The 21,980-nt window shown below is 50.4% G+C and overlaps 2 protein-coding genes across 2 annotated transcripts in view; one reads left to right on the top strand and one right to left on the bottom strand.

Moving 5' to 3' along the window:
- LOC149367686 (uncharacterized) overlaps positions 1–21,980 on the top strand; it is a 139,114-nt gene that overhangs the window by 19,394 nt on the left and 97,740 nt on the right. The window contains exons 2-3 of the mRNA XM_089567394.1: positions 3,946–4,006; positions 21,828–21,929. Of these exons, the coding sequence (XP_089423520.1) occupies positions 3,967–4,006; positions 21,828–21,929 (142 nt within the window). The 5' untranslated portion in view covers positions 3,946–3,966. The remainder of the gene's footprint in view (positions 1–3,945; positions 4,007–21,827; positions 21,930–21,980) is intronic.
- Positions 788–1,481, bottom strand: LOC149367688 (uncharacterized). Its single transcript, XM_089575299.1, has 2 exons — positions 971–1,481; positions 788–932 (listed from the first exon to the last, which is right to left on the bottom strand). The coding sequence occupies exons 1-2, from the start codon at positions 1,479–1,481 to the stop codon at positions 880–882; spliced, it is 564 nt and encodes a 187-aa protein (XP_089431425.1). The 3' UTR covers positions 788–879.

Raw genomic sequence — 21,980 nt, 5'->3', positions numbered from 1 at the left:
GTGTGCGTTGTGAAAGATTTCGTTATCGCGGATGTGATGTGATAGCCACGTTTCAGTAAGTGCGATGATATGTGCAGAACAGGTGTCGATAGCCGATGAAAGAGGTGTTTTCTTGTTCAAGATACTTCTGATGTTAGTGTAAAGAATCGTAACATCAGATGGTGATGAATGACCACTGCCCTTCTCGCGCCCCTAGGACGCAACAAGTGGCGAAGCGTCTGATCCTTGGGGCACGTGTTCGGATGACAGCTCGATTTCATCAACTGTGTCGTTGGATGGATTGTACATGAAGCATTTGCCGCGTATGAGTAGCTTATTGTAGCGAAGGCGAGATTTGGGTGATCCCGGATAGCCGATTCCAAATTCGGTTAGTTTCCGTCTCGCAGTTCGAGTAGCGGGTGAGAAATCTTCGCTTATTGATATTTTGTGTTCCTTTAAATCATTACGATGAGGTAGGATTCACTCTTTCACTTTGTAGATAGTAAATTTGGCAATGATGGGTCTGCATTTGTTAGCGGAAAAGATGCCTAAACGATGAACACGCTGGAATGGGTCGTTTGGTAACGAGTCAAGTACCTTCGTTAGTGCATTGGTCAGTGTGCTTTCTGTTTCTTGCCAAGTTTCCGATGAATCTGTCAGTCCATGAAAAATCAAATTATCTCGGCGTGATCTGTCCTCCATATCATCTAGGCGTTTTTGTAAGAAGCGATTTTGTGAAGTTAAGCTTTCGATAGATTCTTGCATGCCTGCAAACTCATGGCTGAAGGTGTCAAGAACTTCCCTTTCTCTTCCAGTTCATTTAAACGCTTCTGAACATTAGTTATTTTTGTTTCGATGCTTTTCTGCCCAGCCTTAATGGATTTAATATCTGCTGTCAGCTCAGTTTGCGCCTTCGAACTTTGTAATGAGCGGGCGTGAACATCTTTGAGCAGTTGAAAAATTACGGTCATCTGTTCTGCAGGGTCTACAGGGAGCGATTCAATATCTGATAGGGATTCAGATCGTGTGGTGGGGCCGGGGTTCGTTTCTATGTCGCCGGAACACAAGAGTAGAAAAGCCATAGAAAAGCAATCACACACAGTTTCACACAGCCCCCCTGGGCACGGGAACAGCAGCATGCAGATGTCGTCGCTCTTTTTAGCGTACCAGGAAAACGTACACACCTGCATCGGATCAAAGCGGAAATCAGGAGCCATGCTTCTTGCAACGTTCCCGTGCCCACTGAATCCGAGGACGGAGAGGCCGCAGCTTAAATTCCTTGCGGGCGATGATGCAGTTGTCGATGGGGTTGAACAGCCGAAGGCGAGTGATTCCACCGGGTGCGCAGGGATGAAAGATATGTTGCCGGGGCCACTGTCAGGCAGTGGCGTAGGTAGCATCTGAGCTGAAGGGCATGAGGGAGATAGCGATTCCGGTATCAGCCAGGTGAAGAAGAGCGTCAGCGTAACCTGCATCGGAGCAAAGCGGAAATCCGGAGCCATGCTTCTTGCAACGTTCCCGTGCCCACTCTTCCCGTTCCCGTGCCCACTAAGTGTTAATGAAGAGGCAAACTCTCCCGAGATTGAATTGAGTAATGTGATCGAGCAAGTCGAATCTGGAAGACATTCAGAAGAATGGCCTGAGCGGTGAGTTGGTGCATGATGAAATGAACGCTGGCACAACAAGGACACTAACAAGAAAGAGACACCATATGCGCACACTACAAACTGTTTATTATACGGAAAGGTGGCATATTTAAACATACAGCTCAAGCATGAGACTCATCGCATTATCACTCTGAACCCAACACGTGGAAAAGAAGCAGCAACGTCAGGAAAAACAGACGACAAACCTTTAACCCCTGCAGATAAACTAACAGATTCTGATAAAAGACATAAGAGGAGCCATCTCTTAGCAAAAGCAGTGTCAAACAATCGTAGCAAAAGCAGAGTCATACATGGGAAGCAAAAGCAGTCAGAAATCAAACATCAAAAATAAAAGTAAGAAACAAATGACAATCGTAGCCAAAGCACAGTCAAACATGTGAAGCAAAATCAGTCAGAACCCGAAAAAACAGCAAAAAGGAAAAACAAAAACAAAACCAATAACAAAATTAACAACCTACCTAAACAAACAACAGACAACCGCTAGAAATGCAGGGCTGAAAAGTCGCATCACCAAAAACGGTCAAGAAAGGACACTTCATTTTGACCGAGGGATACCGAAGTGTCGCTAGCACAAATGCTGCCCTTTGTTTTGATCATGAAACCTCAAGAATTCCTGCAGGACGACCTCTGCTCACGCAAGTTTTCCTCATTAGCACGGTAGTATTCTCCTACCTCTGCTATCGCCTTCGCGGGAAGGACGAGGAAGCTGTGAAAAGCATTATACGTTCAGCGTAGAAAGTGGCATAGGGGCTACCCCATTACGCCAGCACAAAGCATCTCCTTCAACTCGGCATCTACAACACGCTCACAGAAGTCACAGAGGAACACAATACTGCCCAAATCCGTCGCTTCTCCCGCACCAAACACGGCCGGCTCATACTTGACCGTCTCAGCATCAACCCCATAGGCAACGTCCACCTCACGGCTCCCATTCCGATAGGTTTCCATAGCCGCCTTGTCATGAAGTTAATCCCCAAAAACATGCTACCTGACTGCCATGATAAGCACCGCCAGCTGAAAGCCCAAGGACTAGATGCCACATACCTTGCCGACGAGCACGCAATATACGTGGACGCTGCACGGCAAAATGCAAACAAATACGTGGCTTGTGCAACCACGCCACAATGCACTCTCGTCACCACCGCCACAGTACGAGCTCACTCTCCCACAGGGGGGGGGGGGGGGGGGGGGGGAGAAACCACCATCACGCTGGTCATCGGTGATCCATGTACGTGCACAGCCCTATGCGACACCAAAAGAGCGATCCAAAATTACTCGGCAGGTTTTATCTGCAACCCTGCCGCACGCATTCGTCGCGGCTGCACTACCGACCATAAGATAAACGTGGTCTAGGTACCGGCCCATGCGGGAAACGCTGAAAACGAAGGGGTCGCCCGATTACTGATGCCCGAGGACTAACCAACAGGGCGGCCGGCCCCACGGATCTATACGTATGCTCTTGCCGAGGCTGCCCAGGCATTTGCCGAAATCACCAACCTCCACAGAAAGACAAGACGCCCATTACCGCATCCCTACCTCGACTTAAATCAAGCGCAAGCCACCTTGTTCCGCAGGTTGCAGACGCACTCGATCCTTAGCCATTCTAGACTTTCACTTATCACAGACTGGGAATACGACCCCGCCTGCCAAAATTGTAACCACGGAGAAATCGCCACCCAGGCGCACATCCTCTGGGGTTGCTAGGAAAACCCGCCCCATCGAAACTTACAGCCAGCTTCCTCCGAGGAGGGATTGAACCAACTCCTCAGAAGGCCAGACAAGACCATCCAAATGGCACTCGCTTCATGGGCGGGCCTGAAAGTCGCCCCCACCTGGGGCAACACCAAGCCCGCCTGCCCTCAATCCCGACATTCTATGGCAATAAACTTTTTTCTCCCCCTCTCCAGCCGTTTATCTTTTATTCTGCCCGGATTTTAGATGTTGCTGGCTTCCTTCATAACACAGGTCTCTTCATTGTTATTGTTTTTTTTTTCAGTTCTGTTTTTATAATTTATCAGGTTTACTCGCCTTCGCGTGTAACTTTGACCTCGGCATTCACATTGGGCTGTGCGTTTGCTGCTGTTCTCTTTCATCATCACTTGACGCGCCTGCAGCTGATAAGTGCCACCAGCTGAGCGAGGGTATAAATACTCCCGTCTCGTAATAAATATCAATTGCAAGTCTAGCGTGTGTCCTGGTGTCTCTTTCTGTAACTGTGGCTTTTTAGCTCTAGTCACCACGTCGGCATGCGATGCATTCGCAGCGTATTCACGATAACTCGCTTTCTTTCATGTCGCAGTCTGCCAGATCCTCCTGACCCATGGGCGCCGGCGGCGAACTACCTCTGCCCGCCCTCGACGGTAAGTGCAGACCTTGCTGTGTTTATCCTGACAGGTTGGCTGCAAGACCGGCATGTGTGTCTACACCAACACCAGTCAGCGCGAGCGCCCATTCAACAATTCAAGGCTGCGCCTCAGAACAAGATGCCTGCCGCTAGCCTCCTGTTCCCATTGGAGGTTGGGTTGGATTGGAGAAACTTCATTGATTTAAAATGTCAGTGGGGTGGGATTAATCGCCTGCTAGCAGAGGGCCACCTTTCCTACCCAGTCCGAAAGGTTGTCTTGCGTGTTTCTGTCCGGCTCCCTCAGGAGCCTAAGCTAGGCCTCCCGGGAGGGAGCCGGTAGAATTTCTTTTGGAGGTGCATTTTCCTGACAGCCCCATAGTACGTGTTCGGCTGTTGCTATGTTACCGCAGTGTAAGCAGTGAGGATCGATTGGTTGTGTGGTAATTTTAGACAGAAGAATGGGGGTCATGACTGTCCCAATTTGGGCTCTGCGTAGGTTTCTGGCCTGTTATCTGGTAACGTCCGGGTGAGGTGCAGTGTTAAGTTTCCGCGCCTCTGGGAGTTGATTGATAATTTCCCGATAAGTGAAAGGTTCGTTGATGTGGGACTCCGAGACACTCCCCGATCCCTCCCGGTTTGCTAGAGCTCGGGCATATCGGTTCGCCTTCTCGTTTCCCGCATTTGCCTTGTGTGCAGGGACCCAAATAATTTCTATGCGGCTTATTCTTTGGCTGTGTTTGATTAGTCCTGCGGCTGCAGAGCAAATCGGGCCTTTGTTGTAATTTTGTGTCGCAATCTTAGAGTCACTAACTATTGTGCCTACGCTGTCGTCCCTCAGAGCTAAGGCAATGGCTACTTCTTCGACTTCTGTTGCTGAAGTGAGTGTCGCTGCGGCAAAGAACCTGGGCTGGACTTCTGTCGCTCGCGTCACGATGATGAAGTATTTGTCTTTCTTTGCTCTGGACGCGTCGTCATAGACTGCAGCTGCGTCGCTACTGCATTGGTCTTCGATTATTTGAGCACGGTTTGCCTGCTAGCTGCATGCGTTTCCACTGTCATGTTTTTGGGAGGGGTAGGATTTTGATGTGCTCACTGACTGCGATCGGCAGCATCTCCCTGCTGCTAGAGTCGTACACCGGCTCTATTCCTTACCTGTATAGTACCATACGGCCTGCAGTGGAGGCTGAGAGCATCAATATTTGTGCTTCCTTATGCGCCTTTATCTGCTCTTCCAGTGTGTAGTATATGCCTATTCCGAGTAGCTTTTCTGTTTCGCCGTGACTGTGAAGCCCTAGAACTGCTTTGGAGTCAGTTAGAATGGTAGCATTAACCGATTCTACCTCTCTTGCCTTGAGGTTATTGTAGGGTGGAGAGTATGTAATGCGGCTTATCATGAAGGCTTGCACTATGCGGCATAGAACTTGCGCCTTACTTTCTCTATGTTTACTTCTTCTGATCAGTCCTGATACTTGTTTACTTCTGGCCCAAATGGCCTTGAGCGCATATTGACCTCCACCATCTTTGTGGAAGGTGAGGCCAAGGATCTTGAGGCTGTCCACTTTGCCGACTTCATTTCGTGCAAGGTTGAAGTTTAGGAGATTCCTCGCATTAATGTTTGTGCAGTGATCGCATCCAGCGCATGATATGATCTCCAGTGCAAGGAATTTGTACTTCGTTGGGGAGCACTTTAGCCCCATGCTGGTGGCGCATGAACAGACTGTGTTTGCAGCCTTTTTTAGTGCCTCTTCTACCTGTGGCTTGGTGCCCGTATTGGTTCCAATAATGAAATGATTTAGTAAATGAAAGACAACTGCACTACTTGAGAAGAACGCTGGCACAATCCACACAAGAAATAAAGCTTTTAGCTTATAAAACATTTGTTCGGCCAATGTTGGAATATGCTGCGGCAGTTTGGGATCCCTGGACCGAAAGTAACAAACTTAAAATAGAAAATGTCCAACGCAAAGCTGCTAGGTTTATCTTTAACTGTTACAGTTCGAATATTTCCCCAACAGCCCTACTGCAAACCGCAGGACTTGAACACCTGGCCATGCGTCGTCATCGTGAAAAGCTAAAGTTATTAGAAAACATAGCGCAAAAAGGACACGGATGACACAGAAGTGGACAGGACCGGCGCTAACTTGCAACTTTATTTTTCGAAAAGCCACCACGTCTAATATATAGGAGCCGATCACCACCATCAAGCGATGAGCATGCGCAAAGAAGAGCACAATCAGGATTACAGCGTGTGAAAAAGTAAGCAAAAAATTACGATAAAATAACAAAATGAAAGCACGGTGCCGGGGGAACACTGAAAGAAAAAAGAAGAAAAGTGTTCCTCCGGCACCGTGCTTTCATTTTGTTATTTTATCGTATTTTTTGCTTATTTTTTCACACGCTGTAATCCTGATTGTGCTCTTCTTTGCGCATGCTCATCGTTTGATGGTGGTGATCGGCTCCTATATATTAGACGTGGTGACTTTTCGAAAAATAAAGTTGCAAGTTAGCGCCTGTCCTGTCCACTTCTGTGTCGTCCGTGTCCTTTTTGCGCTATGTTTTCTAACTGTTACCAACTAGCCCAAACCAAGCTACTTTTACACTAAAGTTATCCTACCTGTATTATCACAATAAACTAACAATAGAGGAAGGAATTTTAGCTGACCATACATCTAGACACCCTACACGCTCTTACCATACTAAGAAAGTTGCGGCGTTTTCATGCAAAACTAATGTTTTTAAGTATTCGTTCTTTCCCCATACTATCATTAAGTGGAATGGTTTACCTGCTGATGTTGTCAATTGCGAATCGGTGAATTTATTTTTACAAGCTCTGAAGGATGTATAGGGCTCTTATGTATCCCTGTTTTGGGCCAAGTCCGATGCCTTCGTTTGCTGCCAGGTTCGATGTCATCATATGTTCTGTGTCTTTGTAATCGATTTTATGCTGTATGTTCTGGTTTTTGCTCTTTTCCCTATCTGCTTCTTTTGCAATGTACTTGTCATTTTTATCAATATGTTTGTACCCCACTCCTGCCTAAGGCCTGTAACATAGGCCGGCAGTATTTGCTAAATAAATAAATAAATTTATTGGGGTTTAACGTTACAAGGTAACTCAGGCTATGAGGGACGCTGTAGTGAAGGGCTCCGGAATTTGTGACCACCTGGGGTTCTTTAACGTGCACTGACATCGCACAGTACACGGGCCTCTAGAATTTCGCCTCTCTCGAAATTCATCCGCCGCGGCTGGGATCGAACCTGCGTCTTTCGGGCCAGCAGCCGAGCGCCGTAACCACTGAGCCACCACGGCGGGTAGGTTCAAATAATATTGTCACGGACGCCGGTAGAACGTTCTATCCCTGGTAGAACAGTACCTGGCGAGCACACTGGGCAGAGCGCAGCCGGGCGACCCTAGCACCGAGCAGAAGAGGACGAAGTCCGGCGCGCGACAAAGGTCGAAGACAGACCGCACGGGGGCGCCGGTAGAGTGGTGTCGAAACTGTGGCATTGCCCCTCCCCTCTGGAAAGGCATCGACTCGATGCCTGAAAGTGAGGGGGAGCCACGTGTGTGCGTGAACAGAGTCCCAGGCGCTGAACGTGGTGAGAGTTGTCCTAGCGGGCATGGTATAGCTTGAGTCTTGCGACGTGCACAATTTCGGATGTCGGCGGGCGTCTTGAAGAACGAACACTCCCTTGCGGGCGCACTTCATACGTAACGTCGCTGAGTTTGCGGAGTACCTCGTAGCGGCCGAAGTAACGGCGCAAAAACTTCTCGGAGAGACCGCGCAGACGGATGGGGCTCCAAACCCACACTTCATCGCCAGGCTGGAAAATGACTTCGCGATGACGAAGGTTATAGCGGTGAGCATCGACTTCTTGCCGCACGCAGGTTCGTTGCCGAGCCAGCCGGCGGGCAGCCTCTGCATGGCGAACGAATGCATCAGCGTCGGCAACGGATGGGTGCGCAATATCGGGCAACAACATCGTGTCCAACATAGTCGCGACTTCACGACCGTGTACCAAACGAAATGGCGTGAACCCCGTCGTCTCTTGAAGGGCAGTAGGCAAACGTGACGTACGGAAGTATTTCGTCCCAGTTCTTATGGTCATCGTCGACGTACATAGAAATCATATCAGCGATAGTCTTATTGAGGCGCTCGTTTAGGCCGTTGGTTTGAGGATGGTAAGCTGTGGTCTTACGATTACTTGTGCCACCGAGCCGCATAACTTCCTGAGTAAGCGTGGACGTGAACGCTGTGCCTCGGTCAGTTAAAACAACATAAGGGGCGCCATGGCGGAGGACTATGCTGATAATGAAAAAGTCAGCAATTTCAGCAGCAGTGCCGCGGGGAAGGGCTTTCGTCTCACAATACCGGGTGAGGTAGTCGGTGGCAACCGCAATATTCCGGTTACCCAATGATGACGTGGGAAATGGGCCCAGTAAGTCCATGCCGACTTGGTGGAAAGGAATTCTCGGCGGAGCAATGGGTTGGAGCAAGCCAGTCGGCTTGAAAGGTGGTTTCTTCCGACGTGGACACTGGCGGCAAGTGCGTACATAATGCTTGACAGCCGCAGAAAGCCTGGGCCAGTAATAACGGTGACGAACTCGTGCCATCGTTCGAGAAAAACCGAGGTGGCCGGAAGGAAGCTCGTCGTGGCATGCCTGCAAAACGTCAGTGCGGAGCGCGGTTGGAACTACGAGCAGGTAACCAGAGTCCGTCGGGCCGTAATTTCGTTTGTAGAGGACGCCATCCCGCAAGCAAAACGACTACAAGCCACGCGCGAATAGACGAGGTGGTAACGAGGCGGTGCCCTCAAGATAATTGAAAGGGTGTGCGCTAAAAAGACGTACACAGGAAAAAAGATAGAGACGAGATTTTGCGCTTCTTTCCTGTCGTCTCTATCTTTTTTCCTGTGTACGTCTTTTTAGCGCACACCCTTTCAAATATGAATATGTACCAACTAGCCCGTCAAAAAGCTTTACTAATCCTCAAGATAATCGATGAGTGGCCGCAATTCCGTGTCGTCCCTCTGTTGTTGAGCGAGGGCGGACGTGGTCAGAGCACCAATAAATAGAGGGTCATCTTCGAGGTCATCAGAGCTGGACGGGATAGGAGCACGGAACAAGCAGTGTGCATCGCTGTGTATGTTGCCCGACTTGTAGACAACTGCAACATCAAATTCTTGCAAGCGAAGGCTCCAACGAGCTAGCCGGCCCGAGGGGTCTTTAAGATTCGCGAGCCAACACAGTGAGTGGTGGTCACTCACGACCCGAAACGGGCGACCATACAAGTAGGGCCGGAACTTCGTTATCGCCCACACAACAGCTAGACACTCCTTTTCAGTGGTTGAGTAATTCGCCTCGGACCGTGACAGCATGCGGCTGCCGTAAGCAATCATGCGCTCAACACCATCTTGCCACTGGATGAGGCATGGAGGAAGAAAAAAACTCCATGGGATGAGGACTGCACCGAGGCCAATGTTGCTGGCATCGGTGTGAAGTTCTGTGTCCGCCTCCTCGTCAAAATGGGCAAGAATGGGCGTTGTTTGTAGGCGCTTGCGGAGCTTTTCGAATGTGTCCTCCTGTTCCTGTGCCCAGACGAAAGGCTGATCGTCTTTTGTCAGCCGTATGAGAGGCTCAGCCAGCCTGGAGAAGTCTTGCACGAAGCGTCTGTAATATGCGCAGAGGCCAAGAAACAGGCGCACAGCCCGCTTATCAGTGGGAGTCGGGAATGCAGCTACAGCGGCCATCTTGTCGGGGTCGGGGCTGACACCCTCAGGTGTCACAACATGGCCCAAAAACTTCAGCCGTTGGTACGCGAAGTTGGCAGAGCGCAGCCGGGCGACCCTAGCACCGAGCAGAAGAGGACGAAGTTCGGCGCGCAACAAAGGTCGAAGACGGACCGCACGGGGGCGCCGGTAGAGTGGTGTCTAAACTGTAAAGGAAGCTGGTAAAGGAAGGCATCGCCTTGTCTTGTGTTCGCGCCGCTCTGTCCAAGTCGTGTGTCCATCTTATTGAGGAAGGAGTGCAAGGCCAAATTTCCAGGCTTAAGCACGCGGGCTTTCCTGAGGCAACTATTGGAAGTTTATGCGAAAGGTTGGTAGCCAAAATCAAATCGGACCATAAGCTTGTTCCTCAGGCGAATGAAGTCTCAAAGCGCCGGAAGATAGCTGTCATCCCATACGTCCACGCATTTTCACACCGTCTGAAGAAAGTGGGGCGAAAGTTTCAAATTGATGTGGTATTTTCGTCTCGCAGAAAATTAAGCAACATTTGCCGAGCTTTGCAGCGGAAGCGAGAGGCCCTACTAGGAAGGAGGATTGGTGGTGGTTGTACCACAGCACACGTAGAGAGGAGGGTTGAGTGCATCGAGGGTGTTGTTTATGAGATTCCCCTTTCTTGCGGTGGGTGGTATGTTGGCCAGACTGGGAGATGTCTAAACGAACGCCTGAGGGAGCACCATAATTCTCTGGACAAGGCAGCCGGTTCGAATGTGGCGCTTCACTGCAGGCAACCTGAGCACACGTGCGCCCCATTGCTTCATCAGACATCCGTCATCTTCAAACATAAGGATCAGATAGTAAGGGAAATAGTAGAGGCATATCACATTGACAAAGGGGGTACAGCATGTATTAGTAAGCCCTCATTATCACTGGCTAACCACGAAATCACCTTTTTAGAGCATGCATTTGTAGATATGTAGATTTTCGGTGATGATGCAGTGTTTTTTGTTCTGTTTAGTGTTTGGCGGGAATGCTATATATGTACACATGTGCGTAATAAATCGTCAGTTGAAAGTCAGCGCTCGTGTTGTCGTGTTTGTTCCGTCCTCGTGTTTTTTCCGCGCTGTTTTACCATGGATCTAAACTGTGGCAATATCATCGGCATACAGCGCGTGCTTGACTTGTGGGATTCGGCGGAGGAGCTTCAGGGGGGATCTCATGGCTAAGGTAAAGAGGAAGGGCGAGAGGACTGCCCCTTGTGGCTTGCCATTGGTACGCATATTTATCATCGGTCCTTGTACTTCCCTAATTTAATTGAGGCTGTTCGTTTATAAGCAAGTTTCTGGTGTAATTGTATGTCCTGGCCTTTACGTTTATCTCGGAGAGGCCATTCATGGGATAAGTTACCGAATGAAGTCGCTTGTCCCTTACTCTCTGAGGACAGACGCGGTTCTGAATCATACAGAGTATGTCCTCAGTCTAGAGGCCAGGCCTGAAGCCAATTCGGTTACTAGGGAATAGTTTTTTTCCCTCTCGCCATAAGTGTCGAGTCTATAGTGAACTATGTGCTCTAGGACCTTGCATAGGCAGGAAGTTAGGATATAGGTGTAAAATTTTGAAGATCTAGTTTCTTGCCCACTTTAGGAATGAATATAATCTTAGTATGTTTCCACGAGCCTGCGACAGAACCGTTGTTCCAGCACTCATTGAAGCATTTGGTAATGGCTGCGAATGACGCATCATCCAGGTTACGGAGGTTCTTATTTGTGATCCCGTCTTTGCGACAGAACCGTTGTTCCAGCACTCATTGAAGCATTTGGTAATGGCTGCGAATGACGCATCATCCAGGTTACGGAGGTTCTTATTTGTGATCCCGTCTTTGCGACAGAACCGTTGTTCCAGCACTCATTGAAGCATTTGGTAATGGCTGCGAATGACGCATCATCCAGGTTACGGAGGTTCTTATTTGTGATCCCGTCTTTGCGACAGAACCGTTGTTCCAGCACTCATTGAAGCATTTGGTAATGGCTGCGAATGACGCATCATCCAGGTTACGGAGGTTCTTATTTGTGATCCCGTCTTTGCGACAGAACCGTTGTTCCAGCACTCATTGAAGCATTTGGTAATGGCTGCGAATGACGCATCATCCAGGTTACGGAGGTTCTTATTTGTGATCCCGTCTTTGCGACAGAACCGTTGTTCCAGCACTCATTGAAGCATTTGGTAATGGCTGCGAATGACGCATCATCCAGGTTACGGAGGTTCTTATTTGTGATCCCGTCTTTGCGACAGAACCGTTGTTCCAGCACTCATTGAAGCATTTGGTAATGGCTGCGAATGACGCATCATCCAGGTTACGGAGGTTCTTATTTGTGATCCCGTCTTTGCGACAGAACCGTTGTTCCAGCACTCATTGAAGCATTTGGTAATGGCTGCGAATGACGCATCATCCAGGTTACGGAGGTTCTTATTTGTGATCCCGTCTTTGCGACAGAACCGTTGTTCCAGCACTCATTGAAGCATTTGGTAATGGCTGCGAATGACGCATCATCCAGGTTACGGAGGTTCTTATTTGTGATCCCGTCTTTGCGACAGAACCGTTGTTCCAGCACTCATTGAAGCATTTGGTAATGGCTGCGAATGACGCATCATCCAGGTTACGGAGGTTCTTATTTGTGATCCCGTCTTTGCGACAGAACCGTTGTTCCAGCACTCATTGAAGCATTTGGTAATGGCTGCGAATGACGCATCATCCAGGTTACGGAGGTTCTTATTTGTGATCCCGTCTTCTCCCGCTGGCGAGGCGGTTTTGATGATACTTAGCACAAGCCGGACCTCCTGTTCTGTGATTTGTTCGTCTAGGCCTGGGTTATCCGCTCTCACATAGTCCTCAGAGGACTCCATGCCCACCGAAGCTACCTAAAATATCATTTGCTGACATCTTCAGCCGCGCACTGAAGATAGCAAATAGGGACCCCTTCCATTATAGTTGGTGACTTTAACTCCCCCAGTCCTTTACGGGGTATAACCGTGAAGAGAGATGTGGTCGTAAGCTGGCGGAATTTAGATCCACGTTGGGCCTCACTCTTCTTACAGATCCCGCACAGCCCACTAGGATAGAGAATTCCGTGTCACGTGAGACGTGTCTGTACCTAAAGCTAATTAAAATCATTACATATTCAGATTGGTGCAACAGCGAGGAAAGCCTTCGTAACGAGCACTGCCTTATCATTACAATACTTTGCACTGAGCCACTCGCAAAACCGCACTGCAAAGCAACTGTCCTGAAATGAACAAAATATCTACCTACCTATACCAACTTTCCTTCGATCGGAGATCAGGGCTACTGTACTTGGTCTCAGCACCTCATATCCCATCTCAGAACAGTTGAGCAACAGGTACAGCTCTCAGAGGCAAGCCCAGCGGCGGGTAACCACTTCTTCACCTCTGGTAGGCCCGGCAGAGCCTTCGCCGCTGGCGACAGCAAGAACACAACAAGAAGCTCAGAATTCGCATCGCAGAAATTACCGAAGAGGTCCCAGAGTACGCGGCCCAGCTCGCCGGCTCCAAAAGGGCAGACCGCCGTAAAACCGCCGCCCGACAGATGTGGAGCCGGAGCACCTGACGCCTGTTCCGTTCCTTGATTGACCCGACACAAACGCGCTCGGAGACGCACCAACGCCTGCAGAGAGCCATCCAAAACTTTGACGGAGGTACAACCTGACTCGCTGATACGCTTCATGCTAAATATCTCTGTTCCCAGCAGGATCCTCACGGGCAATCATACTCGTATGCAGACTCCGTGTACGCTGAGATGGATGCGCTGTTCCGGGTCTTCGACCTAAAAGTGGCCCTGGCTAATATCAAGAGAGGCACAACCCCGGGCCGCGATAAGATGACGGTCAAGCTTCTAGCTAACCTACCGGACTCCGCCTGTGAGTGACTCTTCAAATACATTGCAGCGACCCTCGCGGCCGGCAATGGCGGAATCCCGAAAAAGACGAAGTGGCTGGCAGGCGCTAGGAAGAACGCTTGGACCTCAGCCTAGTCCGGACGCTGCCGCCGCCACTCTGCCGCTATCATCTCTTCGGCAGCCTATAAATAAACGTGGCCGGAGCCGCGGTAGCCAGAAGCGCGGGCGCTGGGTTCACATCGTGGGCCTTCCCACATTCCCACACTGCACTACGCGTCCCTCGCCGCCCTCCGAAAGCTCAGCCGCAACGCCACAGCCAGGATCGCCCGCCTGAGCCTCGCCTTCGGACCCCGGACGGCCTGCACGACTCTCTCGACAAGCATCGACTAATCGTCCAGGGGGGGAGGGGGGAGCCCTGTAGCGACCCGCGTGGCCGGCAGTCGCAGAATCCCGAAAAGGAAGAAGGGGCTGGCACGCGCTAGGAAGAACGCTTGGACCTCGGCCTAGGCGGGACGCTGCCGCTGCCACTACCATCTCTTCGGCAGGCTAGAAATAACGTCGCCGCGGTCGCTTCTTGGGTGACCTCCACATCGAACTCTACAACATCAACACTATCTGGACAAGGATAACACCCCTTCCTATAGCTTTAAAGACGGCTTTAGTGCCCTTTATCCCTAAGCCAGGTATGTCTATAAGCAGCGACAACCTCTGGCATATCTTTATTGTGAGGGAAGTTAATAGACACCATGGCCCGCGATCGCCTCTCAGGCTACGTGGAACGAAAGCATATCTCTGCAGACAGCATGTTCGGATTCACACCTGTCCGCACAGGATGTCCTCCTGCAATGTAGCAAGGAGATCCTTGATCCGATCGAGCACCTTAGCAACGACAAAGTGGTCCTTGCATGAACCGGCGGGTGCTTTCTATAACGTCAGCCATGAGATCATCCTCACCTTTCAGAAGTGGACTGTGGATACAATACTTTTTACTACATGCGACATATCCACACATACAGGCAAGCCTTCATTGGGATTTAAGACTCAGAACATCGCTCCTACTCACTAGGCACGAGGGGGACCCCGCAGGAAGCAGTCCTCTCGCCCCTCCTTATCAACCTGGCCATGATGAAGCTCGCTGCCCAATTGAGTGCGGTCCCAGGCATACAATACTCGTTGTATGCCGACGGCATCACCATCTGGGCGACACACGGTGCTGTGGGAGAACAGAAGACCAACATGCAGCAAGCGGCGGCTGTTTTGGACGAATAGGCATGTCGTTGCGGTCTCGAGTGCTCCCCAAGCAAATCTGAATTGGTGCACATTCGCCCCCAAACACAAATGCACATATAAAATTGCCCTCTCCCTACGCGGCTGCTGAATACCTAAACGTGACGAAATACGGGTCTTGGGGCTTCATATTGCCACGGGCCTAACGCGCCGCGCGGCCTCCGCGCTGAGTCGAAGACGACGACGAAGCGGCGGTGGGCTCTCGAGGCGCGCTGTTCTGTTATGTGTCCTGGAACCTGGCTCTATAATTAAAAGAAGGCTCCCAGTCTTGGGTTCTTCCCGACGCCTACCTTCACGGCTCCTCTGGTCGTGACACTCGTGGAGGTGCTGGGTATGCTCCCTACTTCTGAGGACGACTCGACGCGCCCGCCTCTTGTGACTACCCCTGTCCATCGTGCCAGCCGGAGGATCCGAGGCCTGTCCCCCGAGGCCCTCCCTTTTGTCGGCGCGCCCTCGACTACCACTCCTCTCATGGCGACGCCAATACCCGCCCTGCCTCCGACTGTCCCTGCAGCCAGCCCCACCTATCTCACCCTTCAGACCCCACGAACGCCTAAGCCCTTTCACGGTGACTGGTTGGCTCACTACGAACGGGTTGCGACATTTAACAGCTGGGACGACGCTACAAAGCTGCGTAACGTGTACTTTAGCCTTGAAGACTCTGCACGCACGTGGTTCGAAAACCGCGAGGCTACTTTCTCGACGTGGCCGGACTTTCGACGTCAGCTCCTGAGTACGTACACCAACAGCGACCGCCGGGAGAGCGCGGAGCGTACCCTGTCCTCTAGAATTCAGCTCCCCAATGAGGGTGTTGCCATGTGCGTCGAGGATGTGACGCGTCTTTGCCATCGCGCCGATCTGGCAATGTCTGAAGAAAAAAAGCTGCGGCACCTGATGCGCGGCGTAAAAGACCAGCTCTTTTCCGGCCTCGTGCGGAACCCGCCCAACACCGTCCCGGAGTTTCTGGCCGAGGCCGTGCACATGGAGAAATTGCTGCAGCAGAGATCCCAACAGTACGCCCGGCAACTGCGTCCGTCGTCGACTTTATCAACGTTGGACCGGTTCGACCATGATCGCAGGACGAATCAGGACTCCCTTCGCGAACTCATCCGTTCCGTGGTTCACGAGGAGCTGCAGCTCCTTCAAGCAACCTTTGCCCCTCGCGTCGATTCCGTCACCAGCGTCATCCGCGAGGAAGTCCGGCAGGCACTCAGGGCACAAGACGCTGCAGTTGTGCCGGCGCCGCAACCGACCCCATACGATCCCGCGCCGTACCCGACTCCTGTCCAGCCAGTCACGTACGCGGACGTCGTGCGCCGCGCGGCCCCATCTCCTAGGCCTTCGCCTTACACCCCACCATTGGTCACGGTGCACTCTGCTCAGCCGACTCCTTACTGGAACAAGCAGAGCAGGCCCGTCAGCTGGCCTGCTTGCACATAAAGGACTAGCAATCCGCCGATGCCCGACACTACAACATTTGGCACAGGGACGTGCACTACGAGCCGGGTGACCACGTGTGAGTGTGGACACCAGTGCGCCGCAAGGGATTGTGTGAAAAGCTTATAAATAGGTATTTTAGCCCGTATAGAGTCCTGCGCCGCCTGAACAGCGTCAACTACGAAGTTGTCCCCCATGGAACTGTGATCGTCGGCCCTCAGCGTCAGCGGCCTGAAATCGTGCGTGTAGTGCGCTTAAAGCTGTACTTTTCGCGTGACTGAGCGCTGTGTTCACGCTGTGTTTCGTACCTTTTTCCCCTTACCCCACCTGTGAACTTGACTCTCCCCGCATGTCATCTAGCGCGCATTGTATAGTTCACCTCACCCCTATTCTTCTTCTGTTGCTCCTCCTCCCCTCACTGTACATATCCCATTCCACATCGAGACGATGTTTGCTTTCGCGGGGGGGGGGGGGGGGAATAATGCCACGCGCCTAACGCGCCGCGCGGCCTCCGCGCTGAGTCAAAGACGACGACGAAGCGGCTGTGGACTCTCGAGGCGCGCTGTTCGGTTCTCTGTCCTGGAAGCTGGCTCTATACTTAAAATAGAGCCACCTCCGGGTGATCTAGTTACAGCTCCTTCTCTCGAGCGGTGGGAGACCGCGCTGGCTAGCTCTGACCCCAGAACGCAAGTTTTGGCGGTGGAGTGGGCTGACTAAGTCGTCGAGGGCTATGTACTCTCGACCACTTAACGCGACCTCTTGCCAAGCTCTTCCCGGCGAATAAAATGTTTTACAATCAATCTATAATTAAAAGAAGGCTCCCAGTCTTGGGTTCTTCCCGACGCCTACCTTCACGGCTCCTCTGGTCGTGACAATATACACAGGCTACGCAAGACTGATACCACTCTACAGAAACTGCGCGAGGTCGGTGACCAGGTGAGCCGCATGGTCCGCCGGGTATCCAAAAAAGGGGGTGCTTACGTTGCAAAGACGCTCTGCGGCTGGCGAATCCATTTGTAACGAGTCGAGTTCTCCACTCGGCCTCGTACCTCTACCTATGAAAATGCGATTAGAGTGGCCTCGAGGAAATTCTCCGCAAAATTTATGACAGCCCTTGATATCCCCATTGCAAAGTACAACCATTGTATCCTCAACTTGGGGATGACCAACAGCTTTTGGGAGCTACGAGTGGTCCATCAGCAAAAGAGACGCAGGCGATTACCTCCTGGCCCGCCTACATATCACATGCACAGCACGTACGGGAGAACAGGTGGATATCCCTGAAGCCTGGCGTTTCGCTTTTAAGGTGCGCACCCTCCCTAGCAATAGGACAAAGGAAACTCATGAGGGCCGCCGCCTGGCTCGAGTGGAGGCCATCTCACAACAATACGGCACTAAGCAAGGAGTGTTCTACGTGGCCGCGGCTGGCCCACATCAATAGGACTGGTACACCGCAGCCATCGCCCACCCAGGCAAACCTGAGCAGTACCTCACCTTCCGTGCCCCAAACACTACTCACGCGGTGAAAATCGCCATCGCGCTGGCTGCCGCGCACCTAGAGTCTCGAGTGATCAACACCGACTCTTGGAGCACCTGACGGAACATTGAACAAGGCCGCATCCCGTACAGGGCCTTCAAAATTTTAAAACCAGGAGAGTACCAGGGTTTCCCAACCTACCGCACCATTATATGGGCCCCATCGCATGTAGGCATGCAGGGGAAGGAGGCAGCTGACTATGCCGCCTGCACGTTCAGTCAGCGGGCGTATGGTCACCTACAACCAGCGCAGGACGAGGAAAACTCAAACCTGCTATTACTTTCAGGGAGATTTTCCTTCTGAACCAAAATTTGCACGGCCGTTGCTCCCACCCTCCCCCTGTAAAGGCCTCAAAAAGGCGGAGTAGCGCTAGCTTCCCGACAGTACTGAATCATTTCAAACCGGCGTTCTCAGGGGAGTGCCAACATTGTGGGGAGGTGTTTGCGGACCAACCTATGGGGATGTATTGGGCAGAAACATGAAGGCTGACGAAGAGGGTTCAGCATAAGTTAAAGACAACGCAGCGAGCTATAGAAAGAAAAATGAATACAGTAACGTTAAGAGACAGGAAGTGGACAGAGTGGGTGAGAGAGCTAACGCGGGCTAATGACATCCTACTCGAAATCGAGAGGAAGAAATGGGCTTGGGCAAGGCATGGAATGCGAAGGAAAGATAACCGATGGTATTTAAGGGTAACGGAGCGGAATCCAAGAGAAGGCAAGCAAAGTTAGGTGGGCGGATGAGATTAAGAAGTTTGCGGGGATACGGTGGCCGCAACTGGCGAAGGACAGGGTTAGTTGGAGAGACATGGTTAAGAACTGGTGAACGTTTTCAACACGCACTTTTTATAACTCCCCCTAACATGCGTTTTTCTAATAATGCCGACCAGCCCGTATGTGAAAGCTTTTTTATTCCACCCACTGACGCACGTGAAATCATTGCAATAATCATGGCTTTGAAGAATAATGAGGCCTTAGACATAAACAACATACAAATAAAACCAGTGAAGTACGTTCTAGAATTTACTGCCGCCGCAATTACTCACATACATAATTTGTCATTAGAATCTGGGATATTTCCAGCTCTAATAAAGATAGCTATTGTAGTACACAAAGGCGGTGAAAAAATTTATTATCAAACTACAGGTCACTATCAATTCTTCCAACTTTCTCCAAAGGTCTTGAAAAATTGTTAATCGTCGAGTAACAGTTTCTTTCACTAGACATAATACATTCTAAGATGCACAGTTCGGCTTTCGTAAAGGACGATCCACAGAAACAGCGCTTTTAGCTATGGAGGAAACCATACTACTGAATATTGATAAAAAGTTCTTCACGCTAGGACTATTCATAGATTTCTGAAAAGGTTTTGATTGTTTAAATCATGGCATCTTTGTTAAAAAACTTGCGTACGCGGGAATTCGCGGCCTACCACAAGACCTGCTAGAATCATACCTAAAAAATCGCTCACAGCCCGTGTGTTTCGGTACCCATCAATCATGTTCTTCCTATCTCAAGAGGTGAACCCCAATGAAGTATTCTGGGTCCTCTGTTATTCAGTTTTGACATCAACGATGTAATGAATATTGACAAAACAGCTACATTTATAATTTACGATGACGATAGTATTGTACTGTTCTCCGGACCTGACATCAACACTTTAGCAACAAAATGCAATAGCGTGCTGTCCAATCTGTCCTCCTGGTCGCAAGACAATCATTTTACCATTAATGCAAAAAAAGACAAAGAGAATAATTTTTAGATCTAGAAATAGATCTACAAAATACTGTTATTCAAGAAAAACGTATTGACATCGTTGAAGATCATAAAATACTAGGCGTAATCTTTTCCTCACACCTTACTTGGGATGTGCACATAACTCAGGTGTGTAAGAAACTTTCATTCGTCACTGGAGCATTGTCACGATGCAGGTCCTTTCTTCCCGCCAAAATCAAGCTGCAAATTTACAATGCGTTGTTTTTTTCACATCTTAATTATTGTAGCCTGGTCTGGTTCGCAACAACTAAAGAAAATATTCATAGGCTAAATGTTTTGCAAAAGAGAGTTGTTCGCATAATTGCTAACATTCTATATCCTGCGTCGACACGTGCCTCATTTCAAAAAATATGGCTGAGGCTTAGCTAAGGTTAAGCCTAGTCAGATGCGAAGCATATTGGTGGCTAGGCTTGGTAATACATGACTTTCCTTGGTTGAATACTTGGTCATTTTAATACAACCACTAGAAGCCTTCGTCGTGGGGGAAGACAACGGCATGGCTACAGCGGAACGCCGACTAACCCCGAGACGCGCGTTGGGTGATCGAGCGCCTGGATTGCCACGGAAGCCGCGTCTGCCTGCCCGGTGGAGCGAGCGTTTCACCTACACCGAGTGTGAACGCGCGTTCGAAATGCGCGGGAATGCCGCTCGAGGACATTCCGGCGTCTGTGCGATGGCATCGTTCTCCCTCTCCCAGCGCGCGACGGCGATCTCTCCCAGCGCGCGACGGCGATCTGTCGTGACGTCATGTGTCACGTGTATGTCACGTGGTGTGACGTCACTGTACCACATGGTCTGCACGGCGTGCAACCACAGCGACGGCGCGAGGTGGACCCCCCCCTCTTCCTCTGTCGTGACGTCATGTGTCACGTGGTATGTCACGTGTGTGACGTCACTGTACCACGTGGTCTGCACGGCGTGCAACCACAGCGACGGCGCGAGGTGGACCCCCGTCTTCCTCTGTCGTGACGTCATGTGTCACGTGGTATGTCACGTGGTGTGACGTCACTGTACCACGTGCACGGCGCGTAACCACGGCGAAGGGCTGTAGTGTACCTCTAGTAATATGCTTCGCATAAAATATGGATTGATAAAGATTGAACGCCAACACGCATATCGCAGTCTACCTTCTTTTCATTCGACTTCCACGGCGCTAAAATATTTTTTAATATCGACCGGTTGCCTGACAGCTGGTGTTGGTGATGCACGTACGCGTAGGGCAGACCTATGATTCGTGCCTCCTTCCGCACTAACTACAAGCTTCAAACGTTACACTGCGCTCTTCCTGCCATTATTAACAAGCGTCGAGACTGAGAATTTCTCACAATGAAGCAGTTGCGGCAGTATTTTGTAAATATCTGAGGTTTTATTGTGTCCATTCCTGTCGTTTGAATGCGATGTTCAACTCAGACATATGACTGCTTTTATTACGCTTTGTTCGAATAGGTGTTGCAGTGATAAAAATCTAATTGTTTTTCATTATAAACTGTGATTTACAATTCCTTTGCTACTTTTCGTTATGTTGTGCTTTGTATTCCATCTGGCCTGTAGTTACAATGCAGTAGTGAAGTTCCAAGTTGTGTTTCTGATTCTGTGTTTGTGAACTGTTATTGCATTTTCTACGTTTTTTGTCGTCTTTGTAATGCCAAGCGATGGTTTCAGTGGCCACGTCAAGCCGCCCAGAGCAGCTTTTAGCCCTGAAAACCTTCCAGTGCTACCTGGAGAATAAAAATTCCAATTCAACCACACGTACGAGCTCATCCCATACATCTGCGATTGCGTGGACGGTAGCCTCGCCCATTCTTGTCCTGCTGAACAGGACACTACAGTCAGACAAACGACGCGAAAAGAAGGCCTCCTCCAGCCTTTTTGACGACGTGAGCGCTGCCAAAGATCGATCATCTTGTTTACATGGACGTTTTTATGGATGGTCTGCGCGACAGATGCAGCGACGTATATGTGAAATAACAATGCAAGAGCGGGTGCTAGTTGGTGCATCATCAAATCTCGCTAAAAGGCGAGGCTTCGTCCGTCGGTTTTTCCGTCTTTCTGTGCCTTTTAGCGCGATTTGATCAGTATATGTGAAAGTTTCAGAGGCATCTGAGATGCCCGCCAGAATTAATGATGGGTAACTCTTATAGCAACCTCTGTTTGCTTTTCTGCGCAGATGCGACCACAAACTTGCAAGCATCCAGGGTCGGCCAGGACGACGTATACACCCTGGCTGGCGAGCGTTCAGAGTTCACTATCGCTCCAACATCGCCTCTGGGTGAGTCTGGCACAAAGCGTGGTCGTGGACAAGCGCAGGAAACAGGGCCCT

The sequence above is a fragment of the Amblyomma mixtum genome, chromosome 1, assembly GCF_055824585.1.
Source record: "Amblyomma mixtum isolate Tamu chromosome 1, ASM5582458v1, whole genome shotgun sequence".
Lineage (NCBI taxonomy): Eukaryota > Metazoa > Arthropoda > Arachnida > Ixodida > Ixodidae > Amblyomma > Amblyomma mixtum.
The sequence above is the reverse complement of the archived record's forward strand: the minus strand, read 5'-3'. Positions and strand labels throughout refer to the sequence as shown.

Bases quoted from the DNA above. Each gene is read 5' to 3' on its own strand.
- LOC149367688 (XM_089575299.1), bottom strand. From the start codon at position 1,481: ATGGCTCCGGATTTCCGCTTTGCTCCGATGCAGGTTACGCTGACGCTC. The intron at 933-970 runs CTGTAGACCCTG...GTAATTTTTCAA, and splicing joins ATCAGATATTGAATCGCTCC to CTGCTCAAAGATGTTCACGC.